At 34.3% G+C, this 23,644-nt stretch overlaps 1 protein-coding gene across 2 annotated transcripts in view; it reads left to right on the top strand.

The window, feature by feature from the left end:
• The window catches only part of DPH6 (diphthamine biosynthesis 6), a 175,346-nt gene that overhangs the window by 94,325 nt on the left and 57,377 nt on the right, over positions 1-23,644 (top strand). For both annotated transcript variants that reach the window (XM_004751052.3, XM_045067770.1), the window contains exons 4-5: positions 9,542-9,615; positions 14,079-14,197. In XM_004751052.3, the coding sequence (XP_004751109.1) occupies positions 9,542-9,615; positions 14,079-14,197 (193 nt within the window). The remainder of the gene's footprint in view (positions 1-9,541; positions 9,616-14,078; positions 14,198-23,644) is intronic.

The raw sequence follows: 23,644 nt of genomic DNA, 5'->3' as shown, positions 1-23,644 counted from the left end.
GTGATATAGATATACAATGGAATACTATTTTTTTATTTTTCAAAAAAAAAATCTTGCCATTTGCAACAACATGGATGAAACTAGAGAGGGTATTATGCTAAGCAAAATAAGTCAATCTAACAAAGACAATTATCATACAATCTCTCTGATATGAGGAATTTGAGAGTTTGGGGGGCAGTCCTGGGTGATAGGGAGGGAAAAAATGAAAAAAGATGGGACTGGGGAGGGAGACAAAGTGTAGGAGACTCAATCTCAGGAAGCAAACTGAGGGTTGCTGGGAGGTGGGAGAGAGGGATAGGATAGCTGGGTTATGGACATCGGGGAGGGTGTGTGCTATGACGAGTGCTGTGAATTGTGTAAGACTGATGATTCACAGACCTGTATCCCTGGGGCAAATAATATATTATATGTTGGTAAAAAAATAAATAAATAAAATAGATTCAGGTTAAAAAAAGAAATACCTAGTAATATCTTTTCTCATTTTTACTGTTGGGTATTAACCTGTTCCTTAATAGTTTGAAAAAGAAAGACATTAACCCTTTGTCATATATGTTACAAAATAGTATTTTTATTTTTCTTTGTTACCTTAGTTTTGTTTTGGATAATTGTTGAAGTGTAGAAGTACTGTAGTTTTATTTAATCAACTTCATTCATTTACAAATATTTATTGACTACTCTGTCATCCCAGGTACTTTTCTAGAGCTGAGGCTATAGGGAAACAGGACTAAGTACCTGCCCTCATATAACTGAAGACATACATTTAAAAAAATTAAATTAGTAAATATATGATATAATTTCAGGTAATGTTATGAAGAAAAGAAAGCCAGAGCAAGGAAATAGTGACAGGGGTAGGAGAGGACAGTGAGAAGATAGTAGGACTATTTTAGAAAGAAGTCCGAGAAGGAAGGCATGTTTGAGATATTTGAGCAAGACCCTAAAACAGTAAAGGAAGAAATAATGTAAATATCTATAGGAAGTGTGTCATCGGCATAGGGAAGGAGATTCTGAGATATTAACAAGCTTAAATGTTTGAGTGACAGTAAGCGTAGTGTGAATCCTTGGAATGACCTGAGAGGATAGTAGTAGGTGGTGATGTCAGAGAAGTAGTGATGTTCCAGGTCATTTGGAACCTTGTATATTGTTCACAAGGAGCTTGTATATTACTCTTAAGTAGTATGGGAAGCCATTAGAGGATTTTTAATGAGGGAGCATGTTCTGGCTTATATTTTGAATGATCACTGTTTTGTGGATATAAACTGTAGTGAGGAAGTGTGGACTTAACGAAAGCCAGTTAGATATCTATTGCAATAGTCCAATTGAAATTGATGGTGATTAGGACTAGTGGTAATGGTGGAGGAGATGAGAAGGCTTGGAGTTTGAACGTTTTTGGAAGATGGAGCTAATAGAACTATGGCTTAATTGATGTAGTTCATAAGGGAAAGAGAAATCATGAACAACTCTGAAGATTTTTGGCCTGAACAATAATGTACATGCAATGTCATTTCCTAAGATGAGGAGCCATATGGAAGGACTTCTGGCAACAATGGGTATACGTTTCTGAACCGAGAGTTTGTTTTGAAGTGTTCACATTTGAGAAACTTAGTAGACCCTCAGATGGGCATTAGAGCAGATATTTGGATTCTGGATCTCAGAGAGGTAGGAATTATTAATTTACAGATTATATTTAGAACCATCTAGCCAAATGAAATTACTGTGGAATGAATATAGCTAGAGAAGGGAAGAGAGCCAAGGACTGAACTCTGGGCACTTTAATTTTTAGAGATAATGAAGAGGACAAGGCACTATTAAGGGAGAATAAGAAATAGCCATTAAAATAGGAAGAAGAATTCAAGTAAAGGTAATGGCAGAGAAGGGACCATTGAATTTGGCAAATCTAGTGGTCACTGACTGACATGATAAGAGAGGTTTTAATACACTGATGCGAACTCAAGGTTGCCTGGAGTAGTTTAAAAGAGAATGGATGATGAGGAAGTGGAGAAAAACGTATAAACTCTTTTGAGGAGTGTTACTTTAATAGGAATAATGATACCTGGAAGAGGAGTTTTTGGTAGCTATCACAGCATATTATATAATGATAAACATGAACCAGGAGTAAAAATTGATGTTGTGGGGGAAAACAAAACAAAACAAAGTTAGTCCCTAAGCTATCTAGATGGAGTAGAATCTCCTGCAAAGTAATGCTTAGAAGCACTTAGGGCTTAGGAGACCATTTTCATAGGTGGAGGCAGAATCTACAGGTACAGATACCAATAGGTTGATAGAGTTGATGGTCCTTAGATCTTTCAGGCTTTTATGTTCTTTTCTAAATGTTTAGAATAACTTCCCAAGAGCAGGGGAAAAATCACCTATGTATTCTGGATGGTAATCTTAACTAAAAACACAAAACAGTTTGTTTCAAAAGTAAAGAAATGCTGAAGGTCAAGCCACAATTCTCGGCCTTAAGAGCCCAGTGCAGATTTGTAAAATATAATTGCAGAAAAGTCCAAGAGGTTCACTAATATCTCCCAACTTAAAAAGACAAGGATTAGACATGCACTAACAGGTATTCAGATGTACTCTGTGGGTGCTATAATTAAAACAATGTGGTGCTGACCGAGATGTAGTCAGATCAGTAGAACAGAACAGAATGTACACAGAAGATTTAAATGTGTATAGGAATTGGTATATGATAAAATTGACAGTGAAAGTTGGTGGGGAGGATTCTCTACATAAAAAATGATATAGAACAGTTTGCTGACTACTTAAGAGTGATAGAAATTTTAATCTTTGGTGTATCTTCCATGTTGCTAATTTGTTTTTGTTGAGGCCTATCTGCCAACCATACCTGTGTTCTTTCTTATATCGTAGTACCACCTGCTGGTTATAATGAAACTGTCTTTGTACCTGTTTGTGAGTATCTGTGTGCTTCTGCAGATGTTCCCTCCATTGTTACGACTGGCCGAATTGTTCAGATAGCTGCCTGGACTCGCTTCTCAGCAGTCTTGTTTGTGTTTCACATTGACAAAGACTGGGGGAAAGGGTGCTCTAGGCAACAAATGGCCCTGTGATGTGTGCTTAGCTAATCGCTCAAAGCTGACTTTATAAATATCTTTTAGTGGTTTTTATTTACAAGACAAAGAAGATGATGATAGTCTCCTTAAAGCATTGTTGAAAGCAGTAACTGTATAAATGTTTAATGGTATTAAGTACTGCTGTTTCTAGTACTCAGTGATGCTCATTGCTGACTTCACTATTTGTATGCTCAGTTGCACTAAATACATCTATCACTGATCGTGTTGATGTTCTATGCTGAGTGGTGGCCACTTGTGTCTGAGAGCTCCTGTGGCTCAGCAAAATGCCCAGCTATTGAGGGTCCCAGTCTTTGTCTCTAACTTATTACTGACATTATTATTTTTTTATTTTTATCTTATCCGCCTTTGTTAATCCCGATGACAAGAATATAATTTAATGTGTTCACTCTAAAAATTCTATGAATTGTGTTGAATTTAGCAATAGATATTCATTGTTTGATTCATCATTTATTTTACTGAGTATCCAATTTTTTTTTTTTTTTTTAAGAATTTGGCACTGGTACATGTCAAATATTTCATTCTTGCTCTCATCAAACATGACTGCAGCTTTCCCCACGGTGGTCATAACTAACTTATTAATTGGAAATTACAGAGGTTGTGTTGAACTTTCCACAACATGTGACACTGTGTATAAGCAAGAGCACAGGTGTGGTTGGCAGACAGGCCTCAATGTAAGGGCTGCTTATTCTGTTGACCAGCTGTGTCTAATTGAATGGAATGATCTTTTTTTTTTTTTTCACATGTAAAATCTGTTTAATAGTATTTTGGATTGCTATAAAGAATAACCAAGACAAGATATACAAATTGCTGAGCACAAATTTTGGTATATACTAGGCACTTGGTAATATCTTTCCTTTTCATCAGAATAGTATTTGTGCATGCACCGATTACTCGGTCCTTATTTATTCTTATATTACTCTTATTATCATGACCACTCTTTTCCAGGGTCTTCACTGAAGTCTCGTCCTTACATTTTACTGTACCCTCACATTCTTACACTGAACCCTCTTCTCACTCATGTCCTGCTGCTTTGGGGTTCTTGTTTGCTCCTGCAGCTTTAAGTTCTCTTGTATGTTGATAACACCCACATCTTTTTCTATATGTCTTGGGCACCAGAGTATTTATTATGTCTAATAGTTCTTTTCTACTTTGGATACTTAGCAAACAGACTGGAAAAATATATACAAAGTAAAATAAACTCATCGTTTTGTTTTAAGACATGTAGTTCCTAGCTAATAGTCACTTGGTCCCACCCTCTATGTGTGTTCCTGTTCTCTGTGCTGGTGGTTCCCAAGTTTTATTGATATTGTCTTTAAATTGTTTTGGGAATTTAGCTTCTTATCTGCATCCATCAATTCCTTCAGACTAACCTCCTCTTTCTCTACTCTCCATTTTACCCTTAACACTGTCACCAGTCTGTCTTTCCACTTGTAAATATGATTCTATCTTACTTCTTAACATCCTTAGCATGATCCGAAAGAAATGAAAATATATATTCACACAGAGACATGTAGGAAAATTCATAGCAGCTTTATTCACAAGAAGCAACAAATGAGAAGCAAACTAAATAACCATCAATAAAAGAATGGATAAACAATTGTGGTATATCCATACAATGGATTAAAATGGAATACAAAGGAATGAGCTGTGGATACATGTGGATCAATCTCAAAATCATACTGAGTGAAAGAAGCTAGAAACAAAAGGATATATATTGTATCTATATATTTTATCATTACTATATGTGTAACATTTGAGAAAATGCAAACTAATGCGTAATGATACAAAGCAGATTAGTAGTTGCCTGAAGCCAGGAATGAAGGGAGGGTTGGGCTATAAAGAGGCTCAAGGTATCATTTGGGTATAATCAAAATGATTTGTACTTTGATTGTGGTGGTGGTTTCACTGGAATATACATTTGTTAAAACAATGAATTGTGCACTTTAAGTGGATACAGTTTATTGTGTGTAAATTGTGCCTCAGTAAAGTTGCTTTTAAAAATGTGTACAGCGAAGGGCCCTTCATTGCCTTCAGAATGCAGGCCACATTTCTGAACAGTCTGGTCTCACCCCAAATTTTTCTAGCCTTTTTTTCCTTCTGTTTCTTAATGCATGCTTTCCACTGCAGCTACTCCATACTGTTGACCATCCCTTATATGTCAAGCCCCTTCTTTTGTTGCTTAAGTGAATAACTAAAGAACAATGACAATTAGCATTATTGTTGGAGGTTACATGACTGGTTAAGCTTGGCAATATTTGGTGAGCACTGTGGTATAGTTCTCCAGGCTAGAGACTTGGTTTTGATGATGTACCAAGAAGTTATCGTTCTCTCTAGTATACATTAATACAAATCAAAGCTGTTAAAGACTGTGTAAACTGGAACATCAGTTCATTCATTTATAATGTAAGCATTTGTGTTAAAAGGATGAGAGTGCTTGTTTTGATTGATTAGCATAATGTTTCTGGGTTTGAAAATAACGAGGCAACCTAATTTAGAATCTAAACGTTGCTCAGTGGTCATAGAATTGTATCATAGGAAGGTGGTCTGAATGTGACCAGATTTTTGGAGCCCAGATTCTGTGTTAGTTATTTTTTCTAACACATTCATCTTTATTTCCATTATGGCACCAAGTGATTTATATGGCTGTCTTCATGCAGCCTCCGTTTATCTTTGATTCTACTAATCATTTTCTCTGTTTCTTAGTTGACACTTCCACTGCTGTTATTTTGCTATTATTGTTAATTTTTTAACTTTTTTCTCCCAGGAGGTATAGGTCATAGATCAAGGCCTGAGCTTACTAACTTTATATTTTTTATGGAGTAGATTGACTCTGTTATATCTTTACCTTTTAAAGGTCTATTTTGCCTTTCTTTGAAGTTAGTAGTATGTTCTAAATGATTAAGGATTCAACTAAAGTCTTACTTAGCCTTAGTTGATTCAGAACTCACTATGTTGGAAAAGTTTATTGTAACTGGACTGTAGGGTTGAGTGTTAAGGGTTATATATTAGTCATCGTTCTCTAGAGAAAGAGGGAACTGAGGATATATAAAGATGTACAGAAAGAGATTGATTATGAGAGATTATCATCTGAGTATGGAGGCTACGAAGATCTATGATGTGCCATTTGCAAGCTGGGGACCCCAGAATGCTGGTGGTACAGTTTTAGTCCAAACCCAAAGGCCTAAGAACCAGGGCAGCCAATGGTATAAATTTCAGTGCAAGTTCTAAGGCCCAAGAACCAGAAGTACCAATGTCTGGAGAAAGTGGAGAAAGCTCAAGCAGAGAGTAGATTCATTCTTCCTCTACCTTTTAGTTCTATTCAGGCCTTCTATGGATTGGATGATGCCCACCTCAATGGTTAGGGTTATCTTCTTTACTTAGTTTACCAGTTCAAGTTATAAAAAATCTCCTCAAGTGATAATGAGCAAGAAGTTAATGCCCAGAAATGAAAGGGTTTTGTCTGTCAAGTTAGGCCTTTGTCCCATAGTAGTAATAGTAGTGGTGGTGGTGGTGGCAGTATTCAGTAGTAGTAGTAGTAGTAGTAGTAGTAGTAACAGAAGTAGTTACATAAGTAGTAGTAATAATGATGAAAATTATGATAATGACAGAAGAAAATACTGGGTGCTTACTAGGTGCTAGACAGTGTTATTTATCTGGATTATTTTACTCAGTCTTCATAGTAACCCTAGAAAATAGGAACTGTTATTATCCTCACTGTGAATAAGGAAACTGAAACAGGAAAATTATCTAACTTGTTCAAATTCACAGAACTAGTAGGTGTTAGGGTGAATTTTTAGTGGGTAGTAGTAATCCGGTTGTTGAAAAGTCATTCGTTAGATCTATGTTTAGATTATGATCTCCCAGATGGAGAACTTGACTATCCTATGTCAGCCCTACCTTGCACTGTTGTTATTAACTTCCTTCAGATCAAAAGTAGGCAGATATGAATAGTGGGTTCATAACATTTGATCTCATCATTTATCTAAGTTATTTTGTACATTTGGCAGCAGCAAAACCACACTGAGTCTTTAGCTTTATCTTTTATCAAGGGAAGAGCCTTTATACAACGTTATACCTTTATACAACTGGATACAGTTGTGTGTATGTAATGGAATATTATATATATGATGGAATATTATTCAGTCGTTAAAAAAGAATGAAATTTTGCCATTTACAACAACATAAATGGACTTAGAGGATATAATTCTGAGTAAAATAAGCCAGTCAGAGAAAGACAAATGCCACATGATTTCACTCATGGAGAATTTAATAAACAAAATAAATGAACAAAAGAGAGAAAAAAAAAAGACAAATCCCAAACAGACTCTTAACTATAGGGAACAAACAGACTTTTAATAAAGGAGAGGTGGCTGAGGGAAGAGATAGATGAAATAAGTGAATGTAAAGGGTTAAGAGTGCACTTACCTTGATGAGTATGGATCTGATGGATAGAAGTGTCAAATCACTATATCGTACACTTGAAACTAATATTACACTGTATGTTAACTATACTGGAATTAGAATCTTTTAAAATTAATAAAAAAAAAGATTCTTACATTAAAAAAAGGTAATTTGGATTTAGGCCTAGTTTGGAAGAATAGTCCAAATTCAGTTTGATATATAATTCTAGAGCTGATTAGTTAGGTATTACCAAATAGAAAATAAAAGAGATGGAAATAGTAAATAATTCCAGAGGAAAAATGTAGACTATGAAGAATTAAATAATAATTATTTAGGGTGGTGAGCATTAAATGAGAATCATAGAATGATAGTACATTTTAAATGGATAATAAATGCCAATTTTATTTTAACAATGTCTTGACTTAACATTAACTTGAAGTTAAAAGAGAAAACTTGCCAGTGGCTCTGGTCTTTATTTTCTTGATGTACAGAGAAATACATACAAACACACACACATACAATATTCAGTACTTGACATTTTCTTATGGCAGAACTTATAAACAACTATATGGTTAGGAATATAACTGATCTTTATCTTTTGAGACACTGTTCACTACTCTGATCTGTGTATTTATTCAGGAACACTATGCCTTGACCTTTTCTAATGAATACAATGACTTTTATGAAAAGAAAATGATTAGGAAGTGAAGAGAAAGGTTATAAGCAAATGCTCTCACAGATTTGCTAAACTAGGGAAGTAAAGGAAATAGCTTTTTTCCTGTCATCCTTATCTAATAGAATCATTTTATTTTGGGGATGTTGGGGCAGATCTTTCTTTATCATTTTGGAGGGGAAACTTTAAATTGGCTTTATCTCCAAAGATATGAGAGATTACTGTTGTGCATTTAGTTGTTTACTTATTATGACATCCTATTAGGACACACTCCATTATTTCAGTATGTCTTGAAGTATTACATATGTTTTTATGTGAGACACTATTGCTTTTCTTTGTAGATTTCCAAGTATGGAAAGGGTATTAATAATGAAGTCATCTCTCTCAAGTAGTTTCTTCTGTACTGTATATACTGGGATGGATTTTCTTTTATGCCTATTCAGAGAATTTCTGTTCAGTTTGTTATTAGTAATTACCCCCTAGTCACTTTCTTCCTATCTGTTTTCGAGATAACAGTTCCCTAGTGTATACCTGTATTGTATATTATTCTTCCCTAAGTATACTATCTTATACTTCCTTACATTAAATCTCATCTTAGACCTGTCCTTCTAAATCTCCAAGTTCTCTGTATCCATATATGTACTTGATTGATCTCCTCTTCTTTATTTTTTTTATCTGCCCTAGCTTTATATCATTGCAGACTTGATCATATTTGAATTTACATCTCCATCATTAATGAGCACTCTGGGTAGACTAGTTCTCTTTCCTATGAGACTCTGCTGGATGTAGTGCTGGGTGTTCTCAGTTGTAACTCTGTTGATGATAATTCATTGTTTCCTTCTCATCATGGAATTTTTTTATCCATTGTGCTATACTGTTATTCAGGTAATCACTCTTCCATCTCTGCTTCCTGGATGCTCCTATTAATCACCTTTCATGAGATACAAATAAAAAATCATTGTGTCTCCTTTTGTACTTAACCCACTGCTTATTTTTCTTTTAAAGTTACTCAGTCTGAGAAAATATTGTCCTTAAATAGAAATTTCTCAAAAATTTCAACTGAACATCATTGAATCTTTAAAAATATGTTAAGTGAGAAAACATTTGAAAGTACCATCTAAGTCTGCCCAGTCTACAGAAAGTAGTCTCTAGTTATTTGGATTTTAAGTAAAAAGAATGATTATTTTTCCCACAGCTGAGAGTATGACTTAAATCTATGTATGTAGTTTTTCTGAATGTGGATTGCATTTTCATAAATTATTCTGCTTCAAGATGGTTTTCTAGATGATACACAGTATTTTAATAATTTTCAGAGCAAGATGCATAGCCACACTTTATTTATTTTTAAAGCTATATTTTTTTCTTTTATTTTCAGGAAAAAGAAGAAGTAGAGGGGATATCAGTAGGTGCTATACTTTCTGACTATCAGCGTGTTCGAGTAGAAAATGTGTAAGAGAACAATTATTTTTCCTATATTTTATTTTATTTTTAAAAACTTGTCCTATATTTTAAAATTACATGTATTTTAAGAATGGGAATAAATTAAAAATATAATTGTATCCAAATAATAAGTAAAATGTATATTCTACATGCTTCATGGACATAATAACTACCTATGTTATCTAAATAACAAAAGTTGTACTTTTACTTTTTTTCCTATCCTAATATCACACTTGGAGAAAACTCCAACTCCCTTACCGTAAGGAAAAATAAATTACTTATAATAAAAAATCAAGGCAAAGATTTTTAAAGTCAAAAGTATTGTTTCAGTTTCCTTATTTGAATCAGTATGCCTTTTTAATCCCTTTTAACTCATCAATCATTGTTAATAAAAATCAGCTAGTAAAATGATTGCATTTTTAAATTTGTTAAATTTGTTAAATTTTAAATTTGTTAAAATGTATTTATTTATTTTAGAGAAAGAGAAAAGGGGAGAGGCTAGGGAGAGAGAAAGCCAAGAGGGCTCCTCACTGAGCATGGAGCCTGATGCAGGGTTCAATCTGAGGACTCTGAGATCAGACCTCAGCTGAAACGAAGAGTCAGGTGCTTAACCTAAAACATCATCCAAACACACCAGGAATGCAGTGGTATTTTAAAGAGGAAAATAAAAAAGCTTATTAAGGAATCTTTCCTTCTTTGGTCTTTAGAATTCAACTCTTGGCCAGAAATATTCATGTGATTAAAATACTTATATAACAAAGCATTCAGCTTTCAAAGACTTTTTAGATTATTGCTCTCTTCATCTTTCTCACCCCTCAAAGGATGTAGCAATGGTAAAACATTGTATCTCCAGATACCAAAATAATCAATTCTATTCATCTATTCAAAAACCATAAAGTATAATGATAATATTGGTTATTTAATGTTGGCTTATAAAACATCATTTGAATTTATTTTTCATTTTTAGTTTATTTGGGTAAATAAAATACTGAATAGAAACTTTATATATGATTATATTAGCAAAAAGGAAAATAGGGACTTCAGTATTAATCTTCAGTACAGCTTGACCTAGAAATAAGTAATTTTGCCATTCAGAGTGATAAATAGAAATCAGATAAAGTTTGTATTTATATAATAGTTTTATATTCTTGACAAAGACACATTCATATTGACTATCACATAAAAAACTTGTGTATTAAAAAACATATATTAATTGGCTTGAAAACTTTTTTTTTAATTGTATTTATTTTATCCCTTAATTCTGCAGTGAATTTAAGGCAGTCAAAAATCCAGAATTTTTAGGGCCGTCTGGCTGTCTGAATCAGAAGAACATGCTTCTCTTGATCTCTCAGGGTTATGAGTTTGTGACCCTTGTTGGGTGTAGAGATTACTAAAAAATAAATAAACAAAAGTAAAACTTTTTTTAAAAATCCAATTTTTTAAAAATAAAAGAAAGAAGTATAGGACAAAGTATAATTAAATGAAGAGGAATATGATGCTCTCAAATTTGGGGGATATCAGTATCTCTGGAAAAGGGAGAGTGGAGGTGGAAGTTGGGGGAGGTCATATGTGTAGTTTGAAAAAGATTTCCTTACATTCTGCTCGCCTACATTTGAGAACGACTGATCTACAGATGGAGATGGATTGCATATCCCTTAAACCATATGTTAGAAATACTATTTTCATCAAGTTTTAGGTCGTATTCTCAGAATTATTTAGTTTACAAATCTGTGTTTTTTAATAAGTTCAAGCCCACATGGTTTAATGGGTAGCCAAACTATAGATGGGGCTGACATTTATTTATGAAAGTTAAAAGCCAAATGAAAATGTGCTTCTGATTAGGAAGCTGCCTTATATCTGTATGGGAGAAGGGTCCAGAACATACCCATAGACAGAGGCAAGATTTTTCTTAAAACAGTCTCAGGTGCACTTTAACACATGATTAAAGTACTCAGATTTTATAGAGTAAACCATATCTCCACTAATTTTATCCTTGAAAATTCTGAAGCGTTGTTACTGGGAATCCCTTGGTTTATAGACTCAGTTTTGAATTAGCCTGTCTTCAGTTTGTAGTTTGTATTGCATCAGTGTATTTTCAAGATTATAAAATATTTAATAAATATCACAAGCTCAAATGCAATAGTGACTTACAGAGGAAGTGTATTTGAGCCATGATACTTTGAACTGTTAAAGAATTTAAATAAGCAAAAAAGCTTGACTTAAGTCTGGAAATAGTCAAAAGATTATGGCTATCAAAGCAAAAACCAAGAATTTTACAATAAAGATAGAAAGAGAATAAGGTTTTTTCAATTTAAAAAATCTTAGCTAAAAAGGTAGAGAGATCGTTTTGATTGGTAGGTGTTAAGTGCTGGTGGGAGGACGGCTAAAATTATAATGCCTTTGTTACATGAGGACTTTCAGTTTTATTATTTTTGTATTTATTAACTGCCTCAACATTGATTTAGATACTCTGGGACATTTTACAAAGGGTAAGTATGTAAAAACAGTCTGCAGTAGGAAGGTTTTGGTGTCTTTGAAAGTCAGGGTATAGATACCTGGAAAAAGAAGAATGATGTTTTTTTTGGGGGGGAGAGGAGAGGAGAAGGGAATTGAGGGAAATTGGAAGAGGAGGTGAACCATGAGAGACTATGGACTCTGAAAAACAACCTGAGGGTTTTGAAGGGGCGGGGAGTGGGAGGTTGGAGGAACCAGGTGGTGGGTATTAGAGAGGGCACGGATTGCATGGAGCACTGGGTATGGTGCAAAAACAATGAATACTGTTACGCTGAAAAGAAATAAAAAATTAAAAAAATATATTTTATTTATTTATTTGACAGACAGAGATCACAAGTAGGCAGAGAGGTGGGGGGGAAGGGGGGCGTGAGAAGCAGGCTCCCCGCTGAGCAGAGAGCCCCATGCTGATGCAAGGCTCCATCCCAGAATCCTGACCTGAGCCAAATGCAGAAGCTTTAACTCACTGATCCACCCAAGCGCCCCAAAGAGTAATATTTTTAAGGCCATGTATGAGTAAATGACCAAATATGTGGTATGTTTATTAAGTATTGGGGTTTGCTGAGAGAAAGATTCTTGTGGGCTTGGATAGTCCAGCAGGGCAAACTTACAGATGCTGAGTTTTAGAGCGATGTTTTTTTTTTATTTGAAATCTGATCTCAGCCACTTACTCTGACCTGGGCAAGTCACTTGGCTTTAACTGCCATTTATTGAAAATCTATTTTATCCAGGCATTGTACTCTTTTCTTTATCTTTACTTCTTTTAATCAGTTATAGTCCTCTTGGGAAAGTGACATTTAAGCTAAGGCATAAAGCAAGTGAAGAAGATAGGAAACATGGCTAGTGTATTAGACAAGAGTGAGGAGGCCAGAGGTGGTGGGTTGGAGTGAAGGGAAAGTAGTAGGAGATGGAGCTATGTGCTAACCAGAGTGAGATCCATGTAGGTCTCTTGCAAGGACTTTTATAAGGAGTGATGGGAAGAGTTTGAGATGAGGAATCCCATGATTCATTTTTATGTCTTAAAAGGATTATACTGGCTGCTCCATTGAAAACTGATTTTGAACGGGCAAAGATAGAAGCAAGGAAAGAAGTTAGAGCGATACTGACATCAAAGATAATGGTGGCTCAGACGTGGGTGTTAGCAGTGTATTGGTGAGGAATGATCATGTTGTGTGTTATGGTAGATTGGGTGAGAAATGTGAAAGAAAAGAAAAAGAGGAGTAAAGGATGGCTTTACTTCCTAATTTCTTAATCTTCTCAAGAACTTTGAAAGGAGATATTTTTGTTCCTATTTATGAACTAAGAAACTAAGACATAGAGTTTAGTTAACCTGTCAAAGTCATGTAGCTAGTGAGTGCCAGAGGAGATTTCAAATCCAGATTTGTCTTGACTCCAAAACCATATATATTCTCTCTATTGTACCATAATGTAAAATATGTAATACAATGCTCAGTATATTGTACTTTTTGTCCTTATTATTATTTTTCATTCAAAGTCAAATTCTTTTTAAAAAATGTCAAGGTTAGTAGAGAAAAATAGTTCATGTAACCATAGGTATTGTAAATTTAATCAATATATGATTGTTTTATTAGGATAAGTTGATTTGCCTGTTTTACATATGCTTCACAATTTTGATACCTAAGGAAGTTCTAAGAACAAGAATAATCATCCATCGGCATTTGGAAGCTTTTTAGCATAGATTTCTAAACTTAGAGTCTTACTAAAATTAATATTTCTAATCTGCCTGGAGATTTCATTTTTATCTGTTTATGCATAGCCTATGGAAATTAAATATGTTTATGTTGTATATATAAACTTCATTATGCAAAACATGTTTTTTAAAGCATTTTAAAATGCTAAAATCCTTGAGAGAAGCATTATGTTTAGAATCAAAGTAATTGCTCTGGATCCAAGTATAGAACATCAAGATATCATCTGATTTTTTTCTTTTTATTTTATAGGTGTAAAAGGCTTAATCTCCAGCCTTTAGCTTACCTTTGGCAGAGAAACCAGGAAGATTTGCTCCGAGAGATGATATCGTCTAACATTCAAGCAATCATCATTAAAGTAGCAGCTTTGGGTAAGTAGCCAGATGTTAAAGGGAGTTATCTGTTACCACACAGATAATCTGTGTTCACTAATAAACAGTTACAACAGAAAAAGGAGAATAATTTAGAATGTAAAAATGTGGAGTCACAACTGAACAAATTGACTAGGGGGAAGTTTCAAATGCGCTTTTGACCATTTACTAAAGTGATTACAAGTGAGCCTCATCATTTTCTTTTTTAAATGTATAACTGCCTCTAAAATTGTTATTGTATTTTGGTCCTTTGATTAAAGTTCTTTTTATAGGATTCAGAACACAGGTTCATAGGAAATGGGATAAGAAGGTTGGTTTCTTTCTTTCTTTTTTCTTTTTTTGAAATTTCTTAAAATCTGTATTTGGCACACACAACATGTCATATTTTTCATATTTTTTAAACATTTTGAATATGCTAAAATAGAATGGTTGGCTTTGTGGTGTCAGAAATAAGCAGAGTAGTGGGTTTTTGTAGGGGATGGTAAGAAAATTATATTTGCGAGAATGTCATTTGATCAGTTAGCATGGATACAACAGGCAGGTGGTAATGTGATTCAAATATGGATATTATATACGAACACACTTAATTTGTTATTTTGAATTTTTATAATTATATTCACTTTCAAGAAACCGTAGGGTTTGAGCTCAATACATTTATTTCACGAATCTATTACAGTAAATGCCCTGGAGCCTCAGGTTTCTCAAAGCCTAAATCATGTACCTCATTTGCAAGTTTACATTGCTGATCTCTGAAATAGCAAGGTCTCAAGCTGTGGAAGATTTTAAAGACAAATTCACATTTTAAACAACATTAAAAGAAAGATCCCATAATATTTCTCCTTGGTAAACATGAAGCTACTCTGTCCTTGTTGAAGGTGAAACATTCTCTGTAGTGGAAAGTGTTATATAGAGAACCTGAAGTTAATCTCCTCAGCTGTTAACAAGAGAAAGATCGAGGTGGGGTATTCTCATTTTTGAGAAAAGGTTGCTCAGCAACACTTATGATTGAAGTTCTCACTATAGATATATTTGTCCTCTGAGTTTCTATATAAATCTATACAGATTATGTTCTCTTGCTTTCTCTTTGTCTGTTGCTCTCTCTTTTGGATTGCCTAACATTGCCTACTTTGTAATGAAGTTCATGTGACACCTCATGGGACAGTACACATTCTGTCACTTTTACTAGAATGGAGTGGAGAATGGAATGGATTAGAACCCAGAGAACTTACCTCATTAGAAAGAGCCGTATGATATAACCTCTGTGACACCTTTATTATAGTGTAACTGATACTGTATGGTTCTTTTTTTCATTTGTCTATGTGGATATGTGTGTCTCTCTATGGAGGGGTTAGAGATGGTGTTTAACTGTACCAAACTTTTAGATAAAGTGTAAAACTGAGCTAATTTGTCTTCAGCATTCCAATGACAAAAGTATAGATCTGATTTTAACATTTATAGTACATAGTTTCTATTGATTACCTAAAGGTGTGAAATGGTAAAAGTCATTCTTGAGAACACTGTTAAGGAATGGTTTATTATTGAGTGGGGCATTATTTCTAAGAATGTGAAAACATAAATGATGTGAAATAGGTTTCCAAGCTTTCTTCCTTGCCTATTTAAAATTTTCAGAAAGGTTTTTAATCAAAAAGTGGGACAATAGGACCTTTCTGTCAGGAGAGGAATTCAGCAAAATTTTGTGGCCCATTAGATTATAGGAGTGGTCTTAGAAAAGCGTCAGTTCTACATGGCTGAATAAAAATGTATTTTGATAATTGTGTCACATTACCTTGGTCTCTTGTAGGCATCAGTGAACTCATGAAATCTGCACATTAAATCTTCTGTTTTAAGAAGTTTCTGGGTTTTAGAATTATTTAAAGAACCTTGTATACATTATATTTAAGAACAATCCTGATTTTTAGAAATACTTTTTTAAATTGTATACTACATGAAAATTGTATGAGTAATTACATGAAAACTACATGAAAATTCTTGCCAGATAATCTTAAAATTTTCTAGATAAAGTTTCCATGTGTTTCTGTTCTCTCATTTCTCTCCAGCTACTCCCTTTCCCAGAGATATGTACCAGAAGTAATAACTGATCATCTTTCTAGATCACATTTTTCTTTTGCTATATGTATTGTGTATGAGTAGAAATGCTATGATTGTTTTATGGGATTTTTTTAAAATAAATATTACATAAACTGTATCATACTCTGTATTGGTTGACAGCTTGACTTTTTTACTCAACTGTATGTCTTAGGGATTGTTGTCCATGTCATTAAAATTAGATTTACCTTAATTGAGTCCTCAAACAGTTAGTGCCTTGGTGGTCTTGAGTCTTAGTCCAAAGGCTGCTATGAACCTGATCTAATAAATAAATCAAAATCCTAAGCTATTTTTTCTGTTTTTTTAAAATTCCAGAGTAGATAGCATACAATGGTGGTTTCAGGTGTACAATATAGTCAGTCAACTGTTCTCTACTTAGTACCCATCAAGATAAGTGTACTTTTTTTTTATGTTCATATATGTGCATATAGCATATTATTAGTTTTTGATGTTGTGTTCAGTGATTGAGGGGACTTTTAATCCCCTTCACCTATTTGTCCTATCCCCTACCCTCACCCTCTCCTCTCTGATAATCATCAGTTTGTCCTCTATAGTTAGGAGTCTTTTTTTTTCCTTTGTTCATTTGTTTTGTTTCTTAAATTCTATATGAAAAATCATAAGGTCCTTGTCTTTCTCTGACTGATGTATTTTGCTTACAATTATACCCTCTAAGCCCATCCATGTTGTTGCAACTTTCTTTCTTCTGGCTGAGTACAACACACACACACACACACACACACACACACTTCATCTACAGATGGACACTTGGTCTCCTTCCATGATTTCATTATTGTAAACAATGCTGCAATAAGCAAGGGGTACATATATCTTTTCGAATGAGTGTTTTCATATTCTTTGGGTAAATACCCAGTAGTGCAATTACTGGATCATATGGTCATTCTACAAAATCCTAAACTACTTAAAGGAATACTATGAAAATCTAATACATAGTAATGTAAAATTCCAATGCCTTGCATTTAAATTGCCAGGCATGCAAAGAAGCAAAAACATTTGATTGATACTGAGAAAATCAACCAGAATAGATCAGATTTGGAACTAGCTTACAATGAAGTTAAAACAGCTCTTATATATGCTTAGTATGCTCAAAAAAAGTCAAATTATGATTATGACAAGGAAAATACAAAATATTAAAAGACCTAAATATAACTTCAAAAATGCATTATCTGAAATGAACAGTGCATGGCAATTAGATATTGCAGAAAAGATGAGTAAACCTGAAGATAAATAAAACTGTCAAAAATGAAGCATAGAGGGAAAAAGAAGGGACTAAAAATAATTAAGACAACATTAGCAAACTGTTAGACTGTATCAGGCAGCCTAACAAGTGGTAGAGCCTCAGGAGAGGGAATGAGGAGAATATTTTGAAGAAATAATGACCAAAAGATTCTCCCAGTTTGAGAAAAACTGTAAATTTACAGATCCAAAATTTCAGTCACCCCAAACAGAAGAAATGTGAAGAAAATCACAAAGCACATCATAATTGAATTGCTGAAAACCAGTGGTAAAGAAAGAATCCTAAGGCAGCCAGTGTGAAAGATTAATTTTAGGGGCGCCTGGGTGGCTCAGTGGGTTAAAGCCTCTGCCCTCGGCTCAGGTCATGATCTCAGGGTCCTGGGATCAAGCCCCGAATCAGGCTCTCTGCTCAGTAGGGAGCCTGCTTCCCCCCCTTCTCTCTGTCTGCCTCTCTGCCTGCTTGTGATCTCTGTGAAATAAATAAATAAAATCTTAAAAAAAAAAAAGAAAGAAAGATTGATTTTATGCAGAAAGCAAAGATAAAAATGTCAGCGGACTTTGCTTCAGAAACTATGCAAACTGGAAATGATAAGACATCTTTAAAGTGATGGAAAATCAATAAAAATTACCAAGAATTTTATGCTCAGTAAAAATAAATTTCAAAATGAAGATCAGATGAAGACACTTTCAGATGTGCAAAAGTTGAGAGACTTCATCACCCACAGATCTGCACTATGTACCAAAGGAAAGTATTATCAGTGCACTAAACACAATATTAATACCGTAAGTTTGACAGTGCATGTTCTTAAAGACTCTTAGGTTGTGTCATAGCTTCATCCATGTAGACAAATTAAGGCCTGTCTGTAAACGGAGGGGCATGTGTCTGTGATTATCTGTTGAATTCTATAGTGTCAGCCTGGGAATGAGTCCAAGGAGATGCGTTAACAAGGCTGCTGTTTTTACTGGCCCTCTGGATTTATAATGCATCTACTGAACCAAAAAGACCAATCACAGGGGAAAGGATATGGGTCAAACAGGTAATAAATGGAAATGGAGGGAATAATAGGAAATAGAAAGGTGCCTATAAGTGAATTACAATTCCATGGAGGGGTGAAATCATGTGACTTCACATGACCTCATGTGAGGTTGAAATAGGACCTCCAAGCTAGAGAATTTTAGATATCCTTCTCAGATCTGATGCTGACTACTTAACTAATGTCGAGAGAAACTCGGACCTATTTTTGCAAAGAAGGGAAATTGCTGATGTACAAGCTGTATCTAAAGATTCCACCTGGATAATTTGCAGCAACTAAATGACAGAGTGCCACTTGATGACTCATTGCAGGGGTAGTTTATTACAGTTACCACTCAGTTACTGGTTTAAGGGCAATAGTTACCATTCTGGTCATGTTTCTGCTGACTTGATAATTACTGATGAATTATATAGTGGGAGATTCTGAACAGTGGAGCTTTTGCTCTGTTTGTGGGCATAAATCAAAACAGTATGTTGCTAAGACATCTACCTAGGTATAATGGAAAACAGATTTCTACTGCCTGCCATAGCTTGGTCTAGTCCTTTGAATACAAAATATATCAGTGAAAGTGGAATTTATTATTAATAAATATTAATATTTAATAACAAATAAATATTATTATTAATATTAGGAGATAAATTTGGAGGAGATACAGTGAATCAATATTACTGATAAATCCTTTGTGAAGTTACATAAAATACATTTATAGAAAACCTATGACACCCAGGTAGAGCTGTATTTGGTATAATATACCAATTGATGACCTCATTGGACTTCATTAGTTATTTTTGTGTGAAAACCATTTTCCTAACCTCAGAGATATTACTAATATACTCGTTGTAACTTGATTGCTCTTCCCTCTGTGCCACATGTTCTGTAGAGATTTGGGGTACTGCATTAGACCAAAATCATGATCCTGAAGTTCATCGTCATGAAGAGGACTTGCTAGTCCAAATAGAGACACTAGAGGGAGCTCTCTTCCAGGAGACTGGCTGCATCTAGACCTGGGCCTGGAGGGACAACAAAGCTTTAAATGACTGGACTAATAAGATTATTTTACTTTAATGGAACATCGTGTCAGTGCAGGGAGAGGGCTCGTGGCCTTGCCCAGGAAAGACTATTTAATATTCTAATCATTATGGCAGTTGATGTTTTTAAAGATCAATGATCAGGAGTATCAGAAGCCAAGCGAAGGATTCCAACTGTGGGAATACTGCAGCTAGTCTTGGTTATGGTGAACATTACTGGACAGTGTGGCTTTTCTGCTTGTTTTCTAACGACCTAGGGTACCAGAGATATAAAGGGGATTGTCTTTCCCACAGTACATGGGTTGGGATCAGACAGATAACAGAACGACACTGTGTTGTTTTGAAGAGAGCATCTTGCATAATGACATCTGGAATCCAATGACTGTTAAAGCCTGTACTGGGATTTTTGGGGTATAGTTATATTCTCAAACCAGATGGAATTAAGAATTTATTGAAGGGTATGCTTTGGTCAACACCCCAGTCTCTGTGAATGTGACTGTGCATGAGAGGAGTTGTTTTTGTTGGGTGAGAAATGGAGAATGTTACTATGATGCTAATTGACCTCACATGCTAATCTGGGCCACAGTACTGTAACAGGGAAGGACCTGGAAAGCTATTCTTGGGGTCCTGGACCTCTCCCTGATTTGCTGTGCTTTTTCATTACTTCTGTTCTTTAAATACGTCTGCACAGTTAGGGTTTTCTGAGCAAATTTAACAGAAACTTGGGACCTAGGCTAAAAGACAGGCATTGAAATGTAATGTATGACTGAAGAGTGAGAACTGCAGAGGTATTTACTTCTCTGGAGGTATATGTTTGCATTTCAAGGATGCCAGAATGAGGCCAAGATCTTGGAGACATCAAGGTTATAAAACTGAAGACACTAATTTATTCCTCCCTGTGGGTTTTTTGTTTTGTTTTGTTTTTTGGTTTTTGTTTTTTGGTTTTTTTTTTTTTTTACATTCTAAGGTATGAAGACACAAGTCTTTTCCTTTACATATTCAAAGAAACTCAGAAGGGGAGGGGAAACAATTGTTTCCTTTTTCCTAAATAAACATGCAAATTTATTTTGGGGGGATTCCTTACCTTCTGTAGAGCAATTTCTTGAAAGATTACATCTCATTCTCATCACCTTGTTCCTGAGATAAGAGCTGGGGCAGAGAAGAGCCAGAATGGTATTATCTACTTAATATATGTAAGTAGTAATAATAATCTGTTCTGCTCCAGGGAACTCATGTTTGCATTCAGGATATTAATAAATATTGATATTAAAAATTTAGCAGTATATGAAACAATCTCAGAATAACAGTGCTGCTATTGCTACCACCAATATGATCATTGAGAATAGCTAAAAAGAACTCTTTACATTTGTTTTTCTGAATTTCCCCTACCATTTTGAGTTCTAAATCTATTTGGCCTGAGCATAAATCTATTATATACTGTACACTATTTTTTAACAGTAATCCACACATTTAAAGTGTACAATTCAGTGTTTTCTAGTATATTCTCATGATATGCCATTATCACCATAATCAACAAAAAGAAACTTGTATGCACTTAGCAATTATTTCCCATTTTTCCCCAACCTTCCCCTCACATCTCTTTATAGATTTGCATGTTCTGTACCTTCATACATTTGCATTTGTCTATTTCATGTGAATGGAATCCTATAATATGTGGTCTTTTGTAACTGGATTCTTTCACTTGGAATAATGTTTTCAAGATTCATCTATATTACATCATGAATCAGTATTTAATTTGTTTTTATTGCCATGTAATGTTTTGTGATGAATTGTCTTTTATATGTATTTCTGTATTCAATTTGCTATTACTCTGTTAAGGAATTTTGCATATATGTTCCTAAGAGGGATTGACCTAGAATTCTTTTCCTAGTAATGACAGATGTGGATAATAAGCATACATTGGTTTCATAAAGCTTTGTAGTTGTTTCTTCTTTTTTATTATCTGAAAGTTTTTCTGTAAGACTGGTTATTAATGCTTTCTTCAGTGTTTTGAAGTACTTATTGCTTAAGCCATCTGGGCACGGAGCTATCTTTTAGGGAAGTTTTCTATTAGAAATCCAGTTTGTTAGATTGACTATTTAGATTTTCCATTTCTTATTTCAGTTTGATAAATTTGTTTTTCCCAGAATTTTTCCATTTGTTCTAAGTTGTGAAAATAGTAGGTATAGTCTTCTCATTGTGCTATCATCTGTAGGATCAGTAGTGATGTCATCTTTTTCATTCCAGTTGGTAATTTGTTCTTTTCCTTGCCTATATCGGTTTTATAGGAGCTATCAATTTTATTAGTCTTTTAATTTTGGTAGTTTTCTATATGACATACTGGTTTTCTATTTTACTAATTTCTGCTATCTTTATTATTCCTTCCCTTGTACTCTTTTTGGATTTAATTTGCTGTTCCTCATTTCTAAATTTTTGTTAATTGAGATATAATTGTCATAAGCAACATAATACTCATTTCAGGTGTATAACATAATGATTCAATATTTGCATATGTTATGAAATGCTTTCTAATTACTTAATGTATACATATATACTAAATTTCACTCTTGTTTTTTAGTAGGTATGTTTAAGCTCTAATTTTTCCTTTAATTGCAGCTTGTAGTTGTATTTCCATTACCAGTTAGTTCAATTTATTTTCTGCTTTGTATTGAAATTTATTCTCTAACCCACAAATTATTTAGACATGCATTACTTAATTTCTTAAATTACTTAGTTTCCAAATATGAGGGTTTTGTATGTCTCTTATGTAATTGATTTCTAGCTCAATCACATTTTGTTGAGATAATACATTTGGAAGTATTTCAGTTACTTGCAATTTTGAGGAGATGTTTTATAGCCTAGTTTATGATATAATAAGTTATTTCTCATTTTTAAAAATTTTATCCACTTTGTCATCAGCTTTTCATGACTTACTGCTTTTTTCTTTATTTTCTACTTTTTCAATATGGGATATCTTAATGTTTTTTGTTTGCTGGGAGGAATTAGCTTAATCTTTTCAAAAGCATTCTTTAACTTATTCTTTAAATATCAATATTAAAAAAATGATAACATCTTTTCAGTCCTTCCTAGTCAATATAAAAAATTTAAGGAGCTGAGCCCATAGAAAGACCAGAAACAGTCCTATTAGGAATCCTTAGATCCCAGGGATACAATGGATTGGCCTCTGATTCAAACTGACCTGCCGCAGTTTTTCAGAAATATATTTGTTGTGTTGGATCTGATATGCACTAGTTTATAAGCTTGTAATAGAGATGAATATAAATATTTTCAGGACTACATGCTCTGGTACTCTTGCAGTTAATTTATATGTTGTATGGGAGAGCCTGAGGCTGTACATTTGGGAATGTCACAGCCAAATAAAGACATCTAGTCTACCTCCCTTTCTCTCCCACTCCATAGACGGCATACATAGGTCAAGTTTCTAGAACAATGATTTATAACTCTGGCTTCACGTTAGAGTCAACTGTTGACCTTTTAGAAATCCTGTGCCCAAGATGCAACCCAGATCAATTAAATTAGGATATCTGGGGATGGAACTGAGGCACATGTGTATTTTTAGAGCTCCTCAGGTAATTCCAGTACGAAGTTCTGAGATCATCAGACTATTACTTGCAGGCTAAATCTGGTCCATCACCTGAATATATAAATAAAGTTTTATTAGAACATGCTCATGCTCATTTACTCATATTCATTTTTTCTTTATGTCTGCTGTGTTGGTACAGTGGAAGAGCTAAGTATTTGCAAAAGAGAACTCATAGCTCACAAAACCCAAAGCATTTACTGTTTAACTTTGTATAGGAAGAGTTTCCAAACTCAAGTCTAGTGAGACCTAACAGAATCTCTAGTCTGGCAATTTCACTGTGAGCTGGGTATCTTTGAGGGGTTTTAACTTTGAATCTTGCCTTTCTGCCTGGGAAAATGCCACTGATTTTCTGCATTGAAAAGCTATCTTCATACATTTATTTCTTCTAATTTAAAGGATCCTTTGCTTGTACCTTTTGGTG

This window comes from Mustela putorius, unplaced genomic scaffold (assembly GCF_011764305.1).
Source record: "Mustela putorius furo isolate JIRA1106 unplaced genomic scaffold, ASM1176430v1.1 tig00003898_pilon_pilon_pilon, whole genome shotgun sequence".
Lineage (NCBI taxonomy): Eukaryota > Metazoa > Chordata > Mammalia > Carnivora > Mustelidae > Mustela > Mustela putorius.
The sequence above is the reverse complement of the archived record's forward strand: the minus strand, read 5'-3'. Positions and strand labels throughout refer to the sequence as shown.